This window comes from Scyliorhinus torazame, chromosome 8, assembly GCF_047496885.1.
Source record: "Scyliorhinus torazame isolate Kashiwa2021f chromosome 8, sScyTor2.1, whole genome shotgun sequence".
Lineage (NCBI taxonomy): Eukaryota > Metazoa > Chordata > Chondrichthyes > Carcharhiniformes > Scyliorhinidae > Scyliorhinus > Scyliorhinus torazame.
In genome coordinates this window covers 39,249,191-39,270,357 of record NC_092714.1, presented here as the reverse complement: position 1 = coordinate 39,270,357, position 21,167 = coordinate 39,249,191, and the positions used below count along the sequence as shown (strand labels likewise).

At 42.2% G+C, this 21,167-nt stretch overlaps 1 protein-coding gene across 3 annotated transcripts in view; it reads left to right on the top strand.

Moving 5' to 3' along the window:
• Positions 1–19,318, top strand: part of LOC140427771 (interferon alpha/beta receptor 2-like) — a 57,360-nt gene extending 38,042 nt beyond the window's left edge. For all 3 annotated transcript variants that reach the window (XM_072513407.1, XM_072513409.1, XM_072513408.1), the window contains exons 6-8: positions 2,125–2,296; positions 6,484–6,605; positions 13,473–19,318. In XM_072513407.1, the coding sequence (XP_072369508.1) occupies positions 2,125–2,296; positions 6,484–6,605; positions 13,473–14,144 (966 nt within the window). In that variant the 3' untranslated portion in view covers positions 14,145–19,318. The remainder of the gene's footprint in view (positions 1–2,124; positions 2,297–6,483; positions 6,606–13,472) is intronic.
• The last annotated feature ends 1,849 nt before the right edge of the window (positions 19,319–21,167 follow it).

Below are 21,167 nucleotides of genomic sequence, written 5' to 3'. Positions count from 1 at the left end.
TCTTTATATTGTCTGCAAATTTGGCTAAAATATATTCATTATTAATATAGATTGTAAATAGTTGAGGGCTCAACTATTGCACTCCACAAGATCGGGTTTGCCATCCTGAAACTTACTCATTTACCCCAACTGTTGCGTTAGCCAGTCCTCTATCCATGCAAATATATCAACAACACAAAGCCACAGCCTCTTATCTTGTGCCAGCTTTTACATGGCACCTTAAATCCAAATACGCTACATCTACTGGTTCCCCTTTATACCTATTTAATATATCCTCAAATAACTAAAAACTATTTTCCTTCACTGCTTGTGTGGAATCTGCAAATTTTCCCCGTGTTTGCATGGGATTTCTCCGGGTGTCTGGATCCCTCCCACAAGTCCCGAAAGACGTGCTTGTTACATGAATTGGACATTCTGAATTCTCCCTCCGTGTACCCGAACAGGCACCGTAGTGTGGCGACTAGGGGATTTTCACAGTAACTTCATTGCAATGTTAATGTAAGTATAGATTTACCAGGATGTTGCCTGGAATGGAGAGTAGGTCTTACGAGGAAAGGTTGAGGGTGCGAGGCCTTTTCTCATTAGAACGGAGAAGGCTGAGGGGAGACTCGATAGAGGTTTCTAAGATGATCAGGGGAATAGATAGAGTAGACAGTCAGAGACTTTTTCCCTGGGTAGAGCAAACCATTACAAGGGGACATAAATTTAAGGTGAATGGTGGAAGATATAGGGGGGAATGTCAGAGTTAGGTTCTTTACCCAGGGAATAGTGGGGGCATGGAATGCACTGTCTGTGGAAGTAGTTGGGTTGAAACAAGCAGCTATTGGATAGGTACATGGATTATGGTAGAATGATGGGGTGTAGATTAATTTGTTCTTAATCTAGGACAAAAGTTCGGCACAACATCGTGGGCTGAAGGGCCTGTTCTGTGCTGTATTTTCTATGTTCTATGTATACTTGTGACAATAATAAAGATTATTATGATAACTATGCTGACTGATTTATGATTTTCTAAATGTTCCATTACTACATCTTTAATAATGAATTTTAGTATTTTGACAGATGTTAAACTAACTGGTTGACAGTTTTGTCTTCCTCCTGTCTCAAACAGAGGTGTGATAGTTGTGATTTTCCAATCTGATGGGACCTTTCCAGAATCTAGGGAAATTTGAATATCACAAAAGCATGCACTTTTACTAAAGCCTAGAATGCAGGCCAGTGGCTCCAGGGCATTTGTCAGCCTTTAATATTCCCATTACTTTTTCCCTACAGACTCCTCCCCTTTTGCCTCATGATTTTCTACTATTCTTGGAATGTTATTTATGTTTTCCAGTATAGTCAATTTCTCCCTTTTAAGTCATCCTTTGCAGGTTTCTAAAACAGTCCCAATCTTCAGGCCTAGCACTAATTTTCACAGCATATATATCTAATCTTTCAATTTGATAGCACCTTTAACTTCGTTATTTAGCCACTGATGGTATATTCTTCTGGTAGAGTCTATCCTTCTCGTAGTCTTTCTTTCTCAGTCGAAAGTTTAAAGATTTATGTGATTGAAGGATCTGGGTCTAGAGGGGACAGGTTTGTCAAAAATGACATTTCTATCTATTTATAATAAACACTTCAATTCTTTGTGGGTACTTAAATAGAGAAAACAAAATTGTTAAAACTTGCATCTGAGCAACACTTCTGTGCCTGTTTTGAGTTTACCTTTCATTGCATGGGTGGCATGGTAGCACAGCGGTTAGCACTGTTGCTTCATAGCGCCAGGGACCCAAGTTTGATTCCTGGCTTGGATCACTGTCTGTGTGGAGTCTGTATGTTCTCCCCATGTCTGTACGGATTTCCTCCCACAAGTCCCGAAAGACTTCGGTGAATTGGACATTCTGAATTCTCCCTCTGTGTATCCGAACAGGGGCCGGAATGTGGCGACAAGAGGCTTTTCACAGTAACTTCATTGCAGTGTTAATGTAAGCCTACTTGTGACAATAAAGATTATTATTATATAAATTGGTCTACAACAAAGCACTTGAATGCAATATTGTCTCAATAGTCCATTTTCTAAGTTTAGAATTTTAATTGTTCTATATTGATTTGGATATAACTCTGGCCTCTTTCCTTCAACAGATTAGAGATGTGCTTGAACGCACAGAGAAAATAAGTGTTGAAGAAATATTTGCAAACGTGCAACCTAACACAAATTACTGTGTCACAATAAGACTGTTTACTTTTGATAAAGACCAGTCCGACCCTCTGGAAACGAAATGTATAGTCACGCAGTATGAGAGTAAAGTTAAAGGTACAGAATGGTGGCACGAGCTGGGATGACAGGGATCCAGCTTTCTTCATTTAAATTTTAAACCCCAAGTTTTAGTTCAAATTACCAACATTTTCCATCCAAACCATATTTGTGGGCGTGGGGTGGGATTAATATTTACTCAGGCTGATTTAAAGTTGATGTAAATCAATTGGAGTTTAGGATGTAATTTTAACCTAACATTCCTGGGCAGAATCTGACAGGATTGGGTGGAATGCCAGAGTTACTCCCTGCCCAATATGACATAATTAGGCGGGTTAGGTTAAAATTAATAATAGCAAATTATTGTGGATGCTGGAATCTGATAACAAAAGAGAAAATGCTGTAAAATCTCAGCAGGTCTGGCAGCATCTGTAAAATTAACCCCTTAATCTCTTTTGGCGTGAAAATTAACTAAACACAATTATAATGCATTGCTTGGACACTATCGGTCTTGTTTCTTGAAATAAATTTTCCTCCTTGAGAGGAATTAAGAAAAATTTGACGTTGCTCATTTTGTCCCAGTTTGTATCCGCACAATGCTACAATGGAGGTGGTGTGAGGTTATCCACGTTGTTTGCAAAAATAGGAAGGCAGATTATATTTTGGGTGTAAACTGAGGTGGATATTCAGCGAGACCTTGATCTTATGCATCAGTCGCTGAAAGTAAGCGTGCAGGTACAGCAGGCAGTAAAGAAGGCAAATGGTATGTTGGCCTTCATAGCGAGAGGATTTGCGTATAGGAATAGGGAGGTTTTACTGCAATTGTATAGGGATTTGGTGAGCCCACCTGGATTATTGTGTGCAGTATTGGTGTTCTTATCTGAGGAAGGATGTTCTTGCTCTGGAGGGAGTGCAGCAAAGGTTTACCACGTTGATTCCTGGGATGGCAGGACTGTCCTATGAGGAGAGACTAAGTTGGTTAGGATTATATTCATTGGAGCTTGGTGTGAGAGGAGATCTCATATTAACGTACAAAGTTCTTACAGGATTAGACAGCATAGATTCAGAAAGAATGTTCCTGATGGTGGGGATGTCAAGAACTAGGGGTCATAGTTTGAGGATATGGGGAAGCCTTTTAAGACTCATGAGGTGAGTAGAAATGTCTTCACCTAGAGAATGGTGAATCTGTGGAATTCACTACCACAAAGTAGTTGAGGTGAAAACGGTGTGTAATTTCAAAAAGGAATTGGATATAGCTCTTGGGGCTAAAGGGATCAAGGGATATGGGAGAAGGCAGGATCAGGAGTGTTGAACTTGATGATCAGCCATGATAATGAATGGCAGAGCAGGCTCAAAGAGCCAAATGGCCGTCTCCTGCTTCTATTTTCTATGTATGTTTCTATGTAAAAGATTTTGCACTATTCCAAATTTCTCCGCTCCCTTCCTAGAAAGGCATTGAGCTGGAGCATGGTTCTGTGGGCGCTGAACACCATCTTGGTGACTCCTTCATATTCTTGGCTGGGTGTTCAATTGCAAGGGTATTACAACAAACTCCCAAAACAGACCTAAAATCTCACAGCGCAGAAGGGGGCCATTTGGCTCATCACGCCTGTGCTGACCTATCGTAAGAACTGCCTAACTTGCACGGTGGTTAGCACTGTTGCTTCACAGCACTTATTGGCCTAGGTTCAATTCCCGTCTTGGGTCCCTGTCTGTGCGGAGTCTGCACGTTCTCCCCATGTCTGAGTGGATTTTCTACGGGCGCTCCGGTTTCCTCCCACATGTCCCAAAAGATGTGCATGTTGGGTGAATTGGACATTCTGAATTCTCCCTCTGTGTATCCGAACAGGCGCCGGAATATGGCGACTAGGGGATTTTCACAGTAACGTCATTGCAGTGTTAATATAAGCCTACTTTTGCCACTACGTTTGACACTAATAAAGATCATTATTATTATAGTCTCACACCCCAGTTATTTCACCATAACCCAACAAATTAGCCATTAAGTATGTATCCAATTGTATTTTGGAAATTCCTAGAAGATCGAACCCAGGGAAAAAATTCTCATTTCCCCTCAAATTCTTTTACCACTTACTTTAAACCTCTGACCTCTGATTACTGACCCACTTGCCAAAGGTAACATTTTCTCTGCACTTGCTCTAATGAAAACCCACAATTTTGAATACTTCTACGAAATCTCCCGTTGGTTTTCTGTGCACCAAGAAGAACATCAGCTTCTCCAGTCACTTTACATTATTGAAATTCTTTAACCCTTCCTCTGAGCCCTCCATAGCCTAAAATCCTTCCTGAAACATGTTGCCCAGAATTGTGCACTTTCCTCAAGCTGTGAAGCTTTACTGGATATTGGTACGGTTTAGCATGACTTCCTCGGTTTTCTATTTAATGCCCCCACTTACAAAACCAAACATCATATGCTCTTTATCTACCATATTAACTATCAATTTGTGCTGCTGGTTTAAAAAAATTTGTAAATATGTCCCGCCCTTCTCAAAATTGCGTTTATATTCTACTGTCTCTTTATATTTCTCCCGAAGTGTATAATCTTACATTTGAGGGAAGAAAATAGTACCTTGCATTTTTAGCACTTTTTAAGCACCTCGGGCCATCGATGACTTTTACATGTCACTACGCTGGCTGTAATTTAAGAAATGCGGCAGTCAGTTGCACTTAGCAAGCTCCCAGAAACAACCATATCATTTTTTGTTCATTGATGATGCTTGAGGGACAAGTATTGACTACATTTAATTACATCTGTCATATGTGTGCCCGGTTCACCAGTTAATGTCCTCCTGAAGTCAGTTACAATTTTATTCATTATGTTGCCAAGTATCATCTGCAATTTCAAAATTGCACTCCCTTTACGCAGATGCAAGTGTCCTAACACTCACCCTGACACCCAGTCCAATAAATATCTGTTCACCACCATCTTTTGCTTCCTACCCCTTAACCAGTTAAACATCCAATTTACCACTGACCTTTTGGTCCCACGTGCTTCCGTTTTTCAAATAAGTTAGTTATGTGATACTTCAAAGTCCTTTCAAAAGTCCATATGTAACATTGCACTGAACAACCTTACTTCTCTTGATGCTTCAAAGAACTCAACAGATTAGGACTGTCACAATGTGTCTTTAAAAAAAATAAAGATCTGTGCTAGCTATAATTTATAATAATCTCACTTGGAGAAGCATGGATTAAGCTCAGACAGGAAGTTTCTAGTAGTTCTCTCACCACTGAGGTTAAACTAGCTGCATAATGATGAGCAGGAACTTTAGAAGATTGTTTTCTTCTTTCATTTGAGCCGAAATGTTGCTAACTCCACACAATCCTAATCTAACATATTTCTAAATGTTATGGCTGAGTGATTCACTGAACATGCTAATGAGATAACCTGAGGGAGAAAACTATGAAAGAGATCCACCTATTAATGCTTTTAATAGCGTGTGTTGCATGTGCTTGGCCAATGACAGTGTCAAAGCTATATTGAGCTAGAATCCCATTGGAGCTCATCCAATGTATCTGCATTTCTAAAACGAAACTGCTATCCCTGCACGTGCAATTTAGGTTGTCACATCAGACCTAGCTTTGCAGCAAAACCAGACTAGTATGCTCATACAGTATGACTTTGCCCAAGTTTACATGCAACCATTGGTAGTCGCCAATAATTACACTCCTAAGTCTGGTACTTTAACTTGTTAACATATAAAAATGAAGAACAAAGGAAAACTTGTGAGCATAGTCACCAAGAAACCCACTGGGACATTTGGAATAAACTTCTTTACCCAAAGAGTGGTAAGAACGTGGAACACGTTACCGCAAGGAATGGTTGAAGTGAATAGTTTAGATGTTTTTAAGGGGAAGCTAGATGAGCATCGCAGGGAGAAAGGAATAGATGGTTATGGTAGATTTAGATGAGAAGATTGGAGGAGGCTCAAGTGGATCACAAACACCAGCATGGCCTGATTGGGTCAAATGGCCTGCTTTTGTGCTATATATCCTATATAATTTTTCGCTGATAATGTTAGTGTGTCTTCAGGTATCAGCTAGTATGGATTAAAGAACGCAAATTGGCTTTTGCAAAGAGGTCTGACCGCATTTAAATTTTAAATGAAGACCATACAGAGTTTAAATTAAAAAATGGGATTTGCTTCAGCATTGATCTGGTTAGTCCTAAGGGAGGGGAAAATTGGCACAAAGAAATGTTTCTCATATATCCCATTCTTTTGCAGTACCGCAAACACTACTAATAGTTTTCTTGTGTGGCTTGGGAGTTGGCTTGGTCATGGTCATCGTAGTATTATACAAAGGAGGCTACCTTGGTTTCTTAAGCAAATACGGTCCACAAGCTCTGGTAAGTAACTGATTTTCAAAAAGATTGTCAGATTGAAACATTGCATGCAACAATAGTTTTTCAGTGCTTAATGGAAGAGCTTAATGGAATAGCTTTAGAATGTGTGATTTACAATTTTAGCAATTCAATCCTTTGGCTCAGAGAGAGAGGCATTTTTCTCATGTATGATTTATGAGCAGTGCCCTTGTTTGAGCAGTGCCTGGTTTCTAATGATTTCTAGTGATACCTAGACCATAAGACGGAGGAGCAGAATTAGGCCACTCGGCCCATCGAGTCTGCTCCGCAATTTATTCATGGCTGATATTTTTCTCATCCCCATTTTTCTGCCTTCTCCCCATAACTCCTGATCCCCTTAATAATCAAGAACCTATCTATCTCTGTCTTCAAGACACTCAGTGATCTGGCCTCCACAGCCTTCTGCGGAAAAGAGTTCCACAGATTTACCACCCTTGGGCTGAATACATTCCTCCTCATCTCTGTTTTAAAGAATAGTCCCTTTAGTCTTAGATTGTGCCTTCTGGTTCTAGTTTTTCCGACTAGTGGAAACATCCTCTCCATGTCCACTCTATCCAGACCTCGCAGTATCCTGTAGTTTCAATAAGATCCCCCCCTCGTCGTTGGTGGTGGTATCTCCAGATCAGATTAACAAGGTATTTAAGGAATTCTATGAGAGATTGTACAGGTCAGAGCCACTTGGGGGAGGCCAGGAGGTGCAGGAATTTCTAGATGGGCTGGAGTACCCGAGGTTAGGGGAGGGGGACAGGGCTACATTAGAGGGGGCGATAATGGAGCAGGAGATAAAAGATGTGATTGGGAGGATGCAGTCGGGGAAGGCGACAGGGCCAGATGGGTTTCCGTTGGAATATTATTTTTAAAATTGAAAAATAAGCTGGTACCACTGATGGTGGTGGGGATGTTTGAGGAGGCGATGGGGAAAGGGGTGTTACCACAAAACTTTGGGCAGGCATCAATTTCCCTGTTACTTAAGAAAGATAAGGATCCAACGAAGTGTGGGTCGTATAGGCCCATATCACTTTTAAACGTGGACGCAAAGATATTGGTGAAGGTACTGGCAGGTAGGCTAGAGGAGTGCCTCCCGAAGGTGATAGGTGAAGATCAGACTGGGTTTGTGAGAGGGAGGCAGCTCTTTTCGAACATTAGGAGGGTATTGAAAGCGGTTATGGTACCGGCGGAGGGGAAGGAAACCGAGGTGGTTGTGGCATTGGACGCCGAGAAAGCGTTTGGCCGGGTCGAATGGGGGGTACTTGATGGCAGTTCTAGAGCAGTTTGGAATTGGACCTAATCTGTGGGCTGGATAAAGCTATTATATAAGGAGCCGAGGGCCAGCACCGCACAAATAACATCAGCTCCGAATACTTTCCTCTCCACCGTGGGACTAGGCAGGGATGTCCTATGTCCCCTCTGCTGTTTGCACTCGCGATTGAGCCATTGGCCATCTCATTAAGAAGTTTAGGGGTATGGAAAGGGATAGTACGGTGGGGGGGATAGAGCATAGGGCGACCTTATATGCCGATGACTTGCTATTATACGTGTCGGAACCAAGTGTGTCAATAGGGAATACTGGAGCTGCTTCAGGTGTTTGGGTCTTTCTCAGGGCACAATTTAAATCTAGTCCAGAGTGAAAATGTTGTGGTGTCTCGGCCAGGGGTGGGGGGGGGGGGGGGGTGGGGCTGCTATTCCGTAAGGCAGGGACTCACTTTAGATACCTGGGGGTGCAGGTTGCCCGAGATTGTTGTGGGGGGGGGGGGTTGGTCAGTAGGTACAACATTTCCAGTTTGGTGGGGAGAGTGAAAGCTGATCTGGCAAGGTGGGATGGTCTCCCTCTGTAATTGGCGGGTCAGGTACAGGTGGTTAAATTGAATGTGCTGCCGCAATTCCTGTTTATTTTTCAATGCCTGCCGATTTTCCTGCCAAAGGCATTTTTTAGAGAGATTGAAGGGATGATTACCTCGTTCATATGGGGAGGGAAGGTGGCCAGAATTAAAAAGGTGCTACTACAGAGAGGCAGGCAGGGGTTTGGGTCTTCCAAATCTGTTGTATTATTACTGGATGGCGAATGTGGAGAAGGTACGGAGCTGGGTCAGAGGGGTTGACTCCCAATGGGTCAGAATGGAGGAGAGTTTGTGTAGGGGGTCGGGATTGAAGGCGCTGGCGACAGCGCCGCTCTCGACGGCCCCGGGGAGAAACTCAGGGAGTCCAGTAGTAATAACTTTGTTGAGAATTTGGAGTCAGTTTCGAGCACTTCGGGTTGGGGCAGGGTCAAGGGAAATGCCGATTCGGGGGCACCATAGATTTGAGCCAGGGAAGTGGGATGGAAATTTTCGGAGATGGGAGGGGGAAGGAATTATTTCTTGGGGGTTGTTTTGCGGGATTAAAGGAGCTGGGAGCGAAGTATGGGCTGGAGCAGGGGGAAATAATTAGATACTTGCAGGTACGAGACTTTGCCAGAAAGGAGATACAGAGCTTCCCTGTAGAGCCGACTTCCACATTGCTGGAGGAGGTGCTGACGACCGGGGGACTGGAGAAGGGGGTAGTATCAGCGGTTTACGAGGCTATTTTGGAGGAGGAGAAGGCGCCACTAGAAGGATCAAGGCAAAGTGGGAGGAAGAGTTGGGAGAGGGTATAGAGGAGGGGTTCTGGTTTGAGGTGCTCCGGAGGGTGAACACCTCCACCTTGTGTGCAAGGTTGGGGCTAATCCAGCTGAAGGTGGTGTATAGAGCGCACCTCACAAGGGCGAGGATGAACCGGCTCTTCGAGGGGGTAGAAGATGTGTGTGAACGTTGCGGAGGAGGCCCCGCAACCACGTTCATATGTTTTGGTCCTGTCCAAAGCTGGAGGATTACTGGAAGGAGGAGTTTAGGGTAATCTCTAAAGTGGTGCACCTGAAACTTGGCCCGGACCCTCGCGAGGCCATATTCGGCGTGTCTGACCAGCCGTGGTTGGAAACGGGCGCGGAGGCAGATGTTGTAGCCTTCGCCTCGTTGATGGTCCAAAGGCGGATCCTTTAGGGTGGGAATCAACCTCTCCACCCTGTGCCCTGGCGTGGCGGGGGGACCTGCTGTAATTCTCAACGCTTGAAAAGGTCAAATTTGAACTGGGGGGAAGGATGGAGCGGTTCTACAATTCATGGGCATTATTCATTATGCACTTTCGAGAATTGGATCACATCGAACATTAGGGTGGTTGGGGGCTGGGAGGGTTGGGGGGAGGGGAACTGTATGTGTTAATGGTGACTGTGGGTGATTCCTGATTCCTGATTTTTGTCATTTGTTAATGTTAACATGCGGGCCAATGTCTGGGGTTTGGTGGGAGGATGGGATCGTTGTTAGTGATATGGGAATTGACATTACATTCGTTACTGATTATTGTTTATTATTGGGTGTAAATTTGAGAGAAAATGTGAAAAAGGAGAATAAAAAAATATTTATAAAAATAAAAAAATCCCCCCTCATCCTTCTAAATTCCAACGAGTACAGACCCAGAGTCCTCAACCGTTCCTCATACAACAAGTTCTTCATTCCAGGGATCATTCTTGTGAACCTCCTTTGGACCCTTTCCAAGGCCAGCACATCCTTCCTTCCATACGGGATCCAAAACTGCTCACAATACTCCAAATGGGGCCTGACCAGAGCCTTATTCAGCCTTAGAAGTACATCCCTGTTCTTGTATTCTTGACATGAATGCTAACATTGCATTTGCCTTCCTAACTGCCGACTGTACCTGCACGTTAACCTTAGGAGAATCTTGAACACTGACCTTAAGTTCTTTTTTGCTTCTGATTTCCTAGGCAGGGGGAAATGTTTAGATACATGCAGGTACAAGACTTTGCCAGGAAGGAGATACAGGGCTTCCCAGTAGAGCCGACTTCCACATTCTTGGATGAGGTGCTGACAACAGGGGGACTATTTAGAAAATAGTCTATGCCTCCATTCCTCCTTCCAAAGTGCATAATCTCATGCTTTTTCACATTGTTTTATCTGCCACTTCTTTGCCCACTCTCCTAGCCTGTCTAGGTCCTTCTGCAACACCCCCCCCCCCCCTTCCCTCCCTCAATACTACCTGTCCCTCTACATATGTTTGTATCATCTGCAAACTTGGCAACAGTGCCTTCAGTTCGTTCTTCCAGATCGTTCATGTATATTGAGAAAAGTTGTGGTCTGAGCACTGACCCCTGAGGCACACCGCTAGTCGCCTGGCTGCCATCCTGAAAAAGACCCCTTTATCCCCACACTCTGCCTTCTGCCAGTCAGCCAATCCCCTATCCATGCCAGGATCTTACTCTTAACACCATTGTCTCATAACTTATTTAACTGGCTTACTCACTCTTCCAACTTCTTCCATCGGGTAGGAGATACAAAAGTTTGAGAACATACACTAACTGATTCAAAAACAGCTTCATCCCCACTGCTACCAAACACCTAAACGATCCTCTTATGGACTGATATGATCTCTTCACACATCACAAGGGCAGCACAGTAGCATTGTGGACAGCACAGTTGCTTCACAGCTCCAGGATCCCAGGTTCGATTCTGGGTTGGGTCACTGTCTGTGCAGAGTCTGCTCATCCTCCCCGTGTGTGCGTGGGTTTCCTCCGGGTGCTCCGGTTTCCTCCCACAATCCAAAGATGTGCAGGTTAGGTGGATTGGCCATGATAAATTGCCCTTACTGTCCAAAATTGCCCTTCGTGTTGGGTGGGATTACTGGGCTATGATACGGTGGAGGTGTTGGCCTTGGGTAGGCTGCTCTTTCCAAGAGCCGGTGCAGACTCGATGGGCAGAATGGCCTCCTGCACTGTAAATTCTATGATAATCTATGATCTTCTCTACCGAGTAGTACTACACTCCTGTATACTTCACCCGGTGCCTGTGTCTCTGTATTTACATTGTGTATTTTATGTTTGCCGTATTATGTACTTTTCATGTAGGGAATGATCTGTCTGAGCTGCACGCAGAACAATACTTTTCACTGTACCTCCTCCATACATGTGACAATAAAAAAAATCCTATCCAATCCTTGACAAAGGCCTTCTGGAAATCTAAATAAATCATCTCCACCGGTCCTCCTTCATCTAACCTCCTTGTTACCTCCTCAAAGAACTCTTAACAGATGGTCAGACATGACCACCTCTTGACGAAGCCGTGCTGACTCAGTCCTATTTTATCATGCACCTCCATGTACTCCGCAATCTCATCTTTAATAATGGACTCTAAAATCTTACCAATGCCTGAAGTCAGGCTAACTATCCTATAATTTCCCTTCTTCTGCCTCCCTCCTTTCTTAAACAGGGGTGTTACATTAGCCATTTTCCAGTCCTCTGGGACCCTCCCTGCCTCTAGTGATTCCTGAAAGATCACCGCCAATGCCCCCACGATCTCCTCAGTTATCTCTTTTAGAACCCTGGGGTGTAGTCCATCCGGTCCAAGTGATTTATCCACCTTCAGACCTTTCAGTTTCCCCAGAACCTCTTGGAGATGGCCATTACACTCACCTCTGCCCCCTGATTCTCCTGGAGATCTGACATCCTACTGGTGTCTTCCACCATGATGACTGATGCAAAGATACCCACTCGCAGGTCCTCGTCTGTTACGTGTACTAGTCAAGAACTGTGGGTGTACCTACACCACATGGGCTGCACCGTTTCAAGAAGGCAGCGCGCCACCACCTTCTCAAGGTCAATTAGGAATGCACAATAAATGATCGCCTAGCCAGCAATGCCCTCATCCCATGAAATAATTTTTAAAGAGTCGTAAACATAGCAGCTAGATTCATGAAACTCTCAGTACAGTAAAATAAGAAAAGGGCTGCATTAGAATTTTAAGTACAACATAATAGATTGTACTGTTTATGAAAGGTATTAGTCAGATCTCATCTTTGGCATGGTACCAATCAGGAAAGAATATATTTTGCCTTCATGGACGAGTTAGGCATGCAATAAAGATGCTTCTAGGTACTGGAAATTTAAATTCTATAAAGGCCAAGAAAATTTGTGGGGAGTGAAGACGTGAAGTGACCTGATTGATATTACAAAGGCACACGAGCAAGATGATACTGTATTGATTGTTGCATTAAGGGATAAAACTGTTGAGCAGAATGACCTTTTCTGTACGTGAAAACATTTGTTTTTCAGGCTATCTATTTGAATATCCTATTTTATACTAATACATTAGTATAGAACGATGCTGCTAATACATTGTACCTAAATGACACTGATTGTCATAAACTTTAATAAATCATAAATTTATTTTTAATGGCTACATTTTCAAGTGTAACGATTCAGCAGTATCTCCATGAAATCCCAGTTGGGAGTACAGGTTGAGCATCCCTTATCTGAAAACCCCAAAATTCCAAAATCTGCCCTTTTTTTCGAGCGCCAAAGTGATGTCAAGGATGGGAAATCCCACAAACTGCCAGGTGATGGTCAGCTCCCAACGCTAATTGCACATGCGCAATTCCCAATGCGCACCACATGTGCGCAGCATATCCTGAAATCTGATACGCACATGGCCCCAAGCATTTCGGATAAGGGATTTCCCCAACGGAGTGTACCATGTGGTATGACATGTAACCGGACAAGCCAGAAGGGCACAGCAATGATCTTTCCTAATTTTATATTGATCCTGCCCACATTTGCCAGCTGATCATGAGGTTGCTCCAATTGACCTAAACGTGCTGCAAGTAAGGAGGGTGGGGCTGATCCAAGATTCCCGCTTCTGTGCATTTCCACAAATTCTGCTGAATTGGATCACATTCTAGCACCCCAACTTGAGGTGAAATAGAAAAAAAATTAAGAGTCGTAATGTAATTTGAACACTTAAATTGAATGTATTACTTTGTCTTCCCCATCAGAATAATTTGAAACACATCCATCCTGTCTACAATTGTAATAATGTGCAAGAAAAACTCAGCAGTTTGGAACCTGTTCATTTCAAAGAAAAGAAAATTGAAAACCTTGAAGAAGACAGTGAAGAGGAATTAATGAATTGTTTTGAGGAAGCCGGCTATGAACAGAATTCATTAACTGTACCTGTGCAGAACAGTGCTCAGAGTTCCAGTACATTTTCTAAAGTAGGAACCGATGAAGCCAGCACAATGTCTTGTGATGATCGACTATGTGACTCAGTACCTGGACATCTTCTCACTAATCTCGATGACTGTCGGGTGGCTCCAATAGACGTGATACAAAATGATTTCCCAGGTGCTGAGACCGCAAGCCAGACAGAGACAATCCACAGCAGAAAGAGCAGTTCAGCTTCTGCAAACAATGTTTCTGATGTCCCATTGTGGTCTATCCAAATCCATGACGAAGACTGTTGCTTTGTAGACTTTTCAAATGAAAATATGTTTGACCAGGAGGCACATGAACCTGATAGTGTAGAATCTGATGATTTGAGCAATTCTTTGCTTTCTAAGGTTTGTGACAATCCTTCAATTTACCAGTACGAAAAACCGAGTCGCTGTGACATACCAGGCACTTCACTTCTTCCCCAGGCTTTACATTCTGATTATATGAGGCGCTGAGGTATATTTGCATGAGATGGGATAAGTATTTTTGTAAAATAGTTTGGAATATCTTTGGAACTTTTCGAAGCAAAAACACTGCTGCTTTGTGTTTTTGATGTCTTCATTTTAACAGGTTCAGCTGATGGGGTTTTCCTTTTGGATCTGGCAGTAAGTGACCAATCTGAGCTTTTTAAGCTGCTGAGAGGAATTTAAATTACTAATTTAGCTTAGCAAAAAATAAAATGTTGGGTCTTCATATCCCCATAGAGCTTGAGTAGAATGTCCAGCTTGGTGCTGATATATTTTATGTGGTAAACCACTGTTGCACCTGTATTAGGTGATATAAGTAGGACCTGTACTACAGGTTCGCCGGTAGTTCCTGCCTGCTGGCTCCGCCCAGTAGGCGGAATATAAATATGCGTGTCCTCCATTCAGCAGCCATTTCGCCAACTGCTGTGGGAGGCCACACATCTTAGAGCAATAAAGCCTCAGTTGTATCCAACTCTAGTCTTTATTCAATTGATCGTGCCTCATTTTATTAAGATGTCTCCGTTTTCAATTTATCTGCCAAAGCTGGGGGCTGATGATGTGAATATTGATGAGCACCTGAGGGAAAGAAGTGCTTCCAATAAGTAATTGATCATTTTTGTTACTACAAAATATTGATGAAATGAATATTAAATAATTTGGATAACGAACATAGGGACATAAGTGCAAAAATCATAGGATTATAGATATGTGGAAGAAACTACCAAAGAAGATACTTAATTTGGGTCTGTCCGTTTCTTCTACAAATGCTCTGGATTGGCATGTTGATAAATGAAATGAAGGGTTTCAAAGGAGGTGGGGAAAAGAAAATGAGCTAACAAAAACAAAGGTTATCAGGTGCTTTGGAGAGAAATCCATAATCACATCATCATGCATGGAAATTGATGTGCTGAATGATTTTGCCCCTCCCAATTATGTACTGTGTCTTGCTGGGCTTGCCGTATATTGTAAGCCAGTGATTGTGAGATCATAGAATCCATGTTGTTAGTTAGTTTGGCTGCTGAAGTGATGGAGCAACCGAACTAACTAATAACATGGATTCTGCAATCCCATATTGCACTGGCTTGCAATGTATGGCAAGCTAAGCAAGACATACAGTACAAAACACCTCTTCTAGACTTCTTGTTTCTGTGCATTCTGGTTTCATTCATGGCAGTCTACAGCATTCTACATTTCTTTCGCATTCAATATTCACATTTAGGCAGCACGGTAGCACAAGTGGATAGCACTGGCTTCACAGCGCCAGGGTCCCAGGTTCGATTCCCCGCTGGGTCACTGTCTGTGCGGAGTCTGCACGTTCTCCCCGAGTCAGCGTGGGTTTCCTCCGGGTGCTCTGGTTTCCTCCCACAGTCCAAAGACGTGCATGTTAGGTGGATTGGCCATGCTAAATTGCCCTTAGTTTCCAAAAAGATTAGATGGGGTTATTGGGTTACGGGGATAGGGTGGAAGTGAGGGCTTAAGTGGGTCGGTGCAGACTTGATGGGCCGAATGGCCTCCTTCTGCACTGTATGTTCTATGTTAATAAAGTTTAGTTATGGTAGTGTGGCTTGTTCCCTTCAAAATATGAAGGTACATAACGTTCCTTTGATTCTCCGTAGCTTGCGAGAACTTTTTGTCGAATGCTGTTTTATAAATTAAGAATTTCTTGGTGTTGGCATCTGCTATTCCACCTTTTAAGGGAAGTGACCAGCTATTCATGATTTATCTTTGTCATCTTGAAGGAAACTTGTTTTTGAACTGAAAGCAAATTGCTCCTGTAAAACAAATTTAGCATACTGAAAATACTGGAAATCTGAAAAAGTGAAAATCTAGGAAATACCATATTAGACAACACCTATGGTGAGAGAAAAGTCAATGTTCCGTGTTGGTGAGCTCTGCTGTATGTTCATTTGTTGTTCTGATGAAATCCAATAAATAACTGTTATTTGCTATATATGCAGTTTTATTCCCATTGCCTCCTTGCACAAAGATGTACTGATACCCACAGGGTATTTACATTCCTTGGCGGCATTATTCCTCAACTAATGGTTTTAAAATAACCAAGTCTTCACTCTAGCAACAATGCAGTTTTAACTGCAGCTAGAGGAGGGGTGTTCTCACTATGGATGTGTAATGGCTGGAAAATCTTCCTTCTCCATATGGCCTATTGTATTTTTATAATGTGATTTCCCATGTTTTATGCAGCAATTCATAGACTGCTTTATGCGAAATTAATTTATATTAGGCAAACTGTTTTAAATCTAATTCTAGTTGTAATTCTTACACGGCTGCAGATCGCAGAATACCTTGTGGTGCAAAGTTGAGCCCTCCTTGCCTCGGCCACAATTGTGTTCTGACAGTTAGCATGCAGTTGCAAATCCAGTTAACTTGACATCAGTCATTGGGAAAAATACTGGAATTTATTACTAAGGAAATCTTAACAATGCATGTAGAAAATCGTAGTATGGTCCAAAAAAAGGGGAAATCGTGTTTGAGTATGTAACTAATAGACTAGCTAAATGGGAACCGGTAGATATACTTGGATTTCCAAAAGACATTCGATAAGATGCCACACAAAAGGTTGATAGGCTAGGTAAATGCTCATGGAGTTCAGGGCAATACATTGTTATGAATGAAGGATTAATTAACTGACAGGAAGTAGAGATAAATGGACCATGTTGGCAGGCTGTGACTTGAGTGTAGCGAGAATTCCTGCTGAGGCCTGTTAATAACTTGGACAAAGAAACCAAGAGTAACGTGTCTAAATTTGTTGACAATAGAAAGCTAGATGGGAATATAAGATGTGAGGAGGACAGACAGGCTGCAAATAGACAGTTTAAGTCAATGGTCAACAAAGAAACACTATAATATGGAAAAGTGAGGTTATTGACTTTGTCAGGTAAGAATAGAAAAAAATAATATTTTCTAAAGAGGTGTGAAACTTTTAAATGCTGATACTCAGACATAAAATTAGCAATTAGGAAGGCAAATGATATGTTGGTCTTTGTTACAAGGGGTGGTAGTAGCAGAATAAAGAAGTCTTTTAACAGTTGTTTAGGGCTTTGGTGAGACCGCACCTGGAGTAGATGTTTTGTCTCTATCTCAAGAAGGATAAAGTTGCAAAGGAGATAGTACAGTGAATGTTCACTTGATCAGTCCCTGGGATTAGAAGCCAAGTAAATTGGACCTGTTTCACAGGAGTTTTGAAGAATTAGAGGTGATCTTGGTGAAAGATACATGATACTGAAGGCACTTGACAGATCAGATTTGAGACTGAGAGGCTGTTTCCCCCGACTGGGGAATTAGGAACACTGGCAGAACTTCATTATAAGGGGTTGATCATTTAAGGCTAAGATGATCAATTTCATCAACCAGTGTTGCGAATCTTTGGAATTATCAACCCCAGAAGGTATGGATGTACCATGGTTGAGTATATTCAAGACTTGCATAAATAGATTTGGTTCTCTCAGGTAAACGAGGGATAAAATAAGTAGACAGGAAAGTGGAATTTCGGTAGAAAGTCCACCATGGTTGTAATGATTGATTGAGGAAGCTCGAGAGGCAGTAGTATGGTCCTGTTCCTGTTACTTTGGTTCTTTTGTCTGCTGAGAAATAGTACACTGTTGAGTATTCAAGTCTAGTAGTTCACAAATTGTAAGTTGCCTTTGTGCCTCCCCATAATGTGCCTTATCCCAATTTCATTGAATCCCTACAGTGCAGAATGGGGGCCATTCAGACCATCAAATCTGCAACGACCCTCTGAAAGAGCACCAAGCCTCAGCCCACTCTCCCGCACGTTCCCCTTAACCCCACCTAGCCTTTGGACACTAAGGCCATTTAGAATGGCCAGTCCACTTTGCCAGCACACCCGTGGGCTATAGGAGGAATCCGGAGGAAACCCACGTAGAACATAGAACAATACAGCGCAGTAACATGCAAACTCGACACAGTCACCCACGGTCCGAATCAAACCCAGGTCCCTGACGCTGTGAGACAGCAGTGTTAATTGGAGGAATACTAGGGCCAATTACTGAATTTCATTTTCAGACTTTGATCTTTTAAAAGTTATTGTCGAGCTGTCTGCCTGAGCAAGAAGATAATGTCTGTGATTTTTTTGAAAGCTTCAAATTGTCTACGAATTGCCTTTTAAATGACTTTCAAATTGTAATCAATAGAAGACAAATAAAACCATTCTTATTGGCACCTGAGAAGTTTTAACTGCAAATTTCTGCTGAGTTCCAGTAATCGCAAACTGCTGCTGGTAACCGAATGGTAGAAATCCTTCAACTGAGAAGTTTTAACTTAAATTTCTACTGAGTTCCAGTAATCACAAAGTACTCTTGGTAACCGAATGGTAGGAATCCTTCACACATCCTAACAATATAACATCTCAGCATTTAAAAACTGTTGCCTGCTATTCATGTTGCTTTCATATATACATATGTATTTTCACCTGCCCACTTGTGTGGTTACTCCATGGGCATACCCACCGGCAGATAGCAAAGAGGTGGGTATGCAGAATTGCTTGTTCGTCTTTGCTGCATTCCAAAGTTGCCATGTACCTCTAGTCACCTCAGATCAGTTAACTAACCCATGGGTAGGAAGAGAGAGCAGGCAGAAAGCTTGTTCCATGACACATCATTGAACTTGCTTCACCTAAGTACAAAGAATTTGATTTGATCACTGTAGTTTGGGCTGAATCCTATGCCTCATGTCAATACCACAGCATTAAAAAATGGAACAGTTGTTTCTAAATAAAAAATTATCCCATTTTTGACTTGACAGTATGTTTATTCATTCTAAGAAGCTACCTGAACAATATTGGACGAGCCATGAGAGTACTAATCATTTAAAACTTATGACAAATTTGAACTAGAATCATGTTAGGATGATGGTTTCTGGCACTACTTTGTGAAAAGAATGGTTAATAATATCACACTTTCTAGTGTCGTGAGTGCTATCAGAATATGCAGGATGCAGTGTGGATATTGTAACCTTTCTATTAATATCACTGCAAATATTGATTTGTACTTTTTAGGACTAATTGAATTTTATAATGTGTAAAATGCAAGTCTTCTCAAGTTAATTGTTCAATATAATGTGGATATTTGCCATTGTCTTCAAGCTGATGAAAAATAAAATGACATTACACTTTTCAATATAAACTTTTATTGTAATGTGTTTTATTTAAAGGGTGGCAATGCACCTTTTGATACGTGCAGTAGATGTTAGCGGGAAAGAATCACTCCATACTCGGGTCTGCTCCAAAAGTCAAACAGTTTATTGATTACCCCAGTGGGAAGCAAGCCACTGGGCACAACATGCATTTTTTTCCTGAACAAAGGCAAATCATCGATATTTAGCATTTTTGAACAGTTCCTCAGCCCACTTTGGCTGGACACGAGCCAATTGTACAGATTATAGATTACATATTGACCCAATTAAATTAGTTATCAGACATGGTGGGGCTGCATGATCAACTCGTAGACGGGCAGAAGTTTCTTAATGATAACCTGATCCTTAGCAACTGTCCCTTGGTTTTCACAATTGCTTGCAAGCTATGAGGCTTCCTCATCTTGACTTTGTTAGCTGGTTCAATTGTTCGGAGACAACAGCCTGGCGTAATCTCATCCAGCTGCTGAATGGGTCATTGTGTTGATTTGATCCAGTCTCGCTGCTGATGAGTCATTGTGTGTCCCGTGTAAACTGACCTGCTGCAAGAATGTGGCCAAGTAAACCCATGATGCCTCTGCAACTTGTTATCCTCCATTTTGGTTAGGATTTATACATTCTTAATGTAATAGCAAACGGTGTATATTGAATATAAATATAACATATAATGCAGTTGCCTCTGTCCTGGGAACCCATGCCAACAGTAAATGTGGTACATTCCTTTCTGGTCTAACATCACATCTTTCTTTAACTATTCCCCTGATTTAGGACTCTTTTTGTACTTCTGTTGTATGATAGTGAGTAATATCAGTGTGAACTTTAACTAAAAGTAAAATAAGAAAAGTACTCCAGATGCTGGAATCTGACTGAAACAAGAATAAGAATGCTGGAAAAACCTGCAAATCTGGCAGCATCTGTAAGGAGAGCAAGCAGAGTTAACGTTTCGAGTCAGTTCGGCTCTTTGTCAGAACCTCCCTCTCTTTAGTTCTGACAATGAAAATAACATCTGTCCCTCTGCCATCCCTCACATACTTGCAGGAATATGATTGGTCTTGATTATAAGGGAAGGAGACAAAGAATATGCATTTAAATAGCTTTAAGGATTTAGAGGTCAGGACTACAAGAACATGAAAGACTGATTGTTATGGAGATCTACAATAATACTTTGGTATGTAGTGCTGCATGCAGTTAAATTTAAATTGAGGATATGAAATATTAGTTCCTTTTCATGCAAAATTAAGGGTGGCACCGTGGTTGGCACTGCTGCCTCACAGCATCAGGGACCCGGGTTCAATTCCAGCCCTGGATGACACTGGAGTTTGCGCATTCTTCCTGTGTCTGCGTGGTTTCTTCTGGGTGCTCCTCTCTCAGTCCAAAGATGTGCAGGTTAGGAGGATTAGCCATGCTAAATTGCCCCTTAGTGTCCAAAAGGTATGTGGATAAGATGGGGGCTTAGGCTGACGTAGGGGTGCTCTTTCAGAGGGTCAGTGCAGACTCGGTGGGCTGAATGGTCTCCTGCACTGGAGGGTTTCTACGATTCCATAATGCTCCACAATTATGCCTCTTTCTTGAGGACAAACATTTCTTGGTGTATAATGACACAACTTCAAATTTGTCCACATAATACTGATCTTTTGGGTGCTACCTTGTGCTGATTTGGTCCAAAATTGTGCCTGTGCTACACGCACGTGACTGGTGCAGACCATGCCAGATGGCATTTTAGGCAAGTTACTGGCAGAGGCACAGAAAATATGTAAAGTCTATATTCTGTATGTAATGCTGATTCAAATTTAGTATGCCATTTTCAATATGAATGCTTCAACTAACGTGCACTGTCAAAAC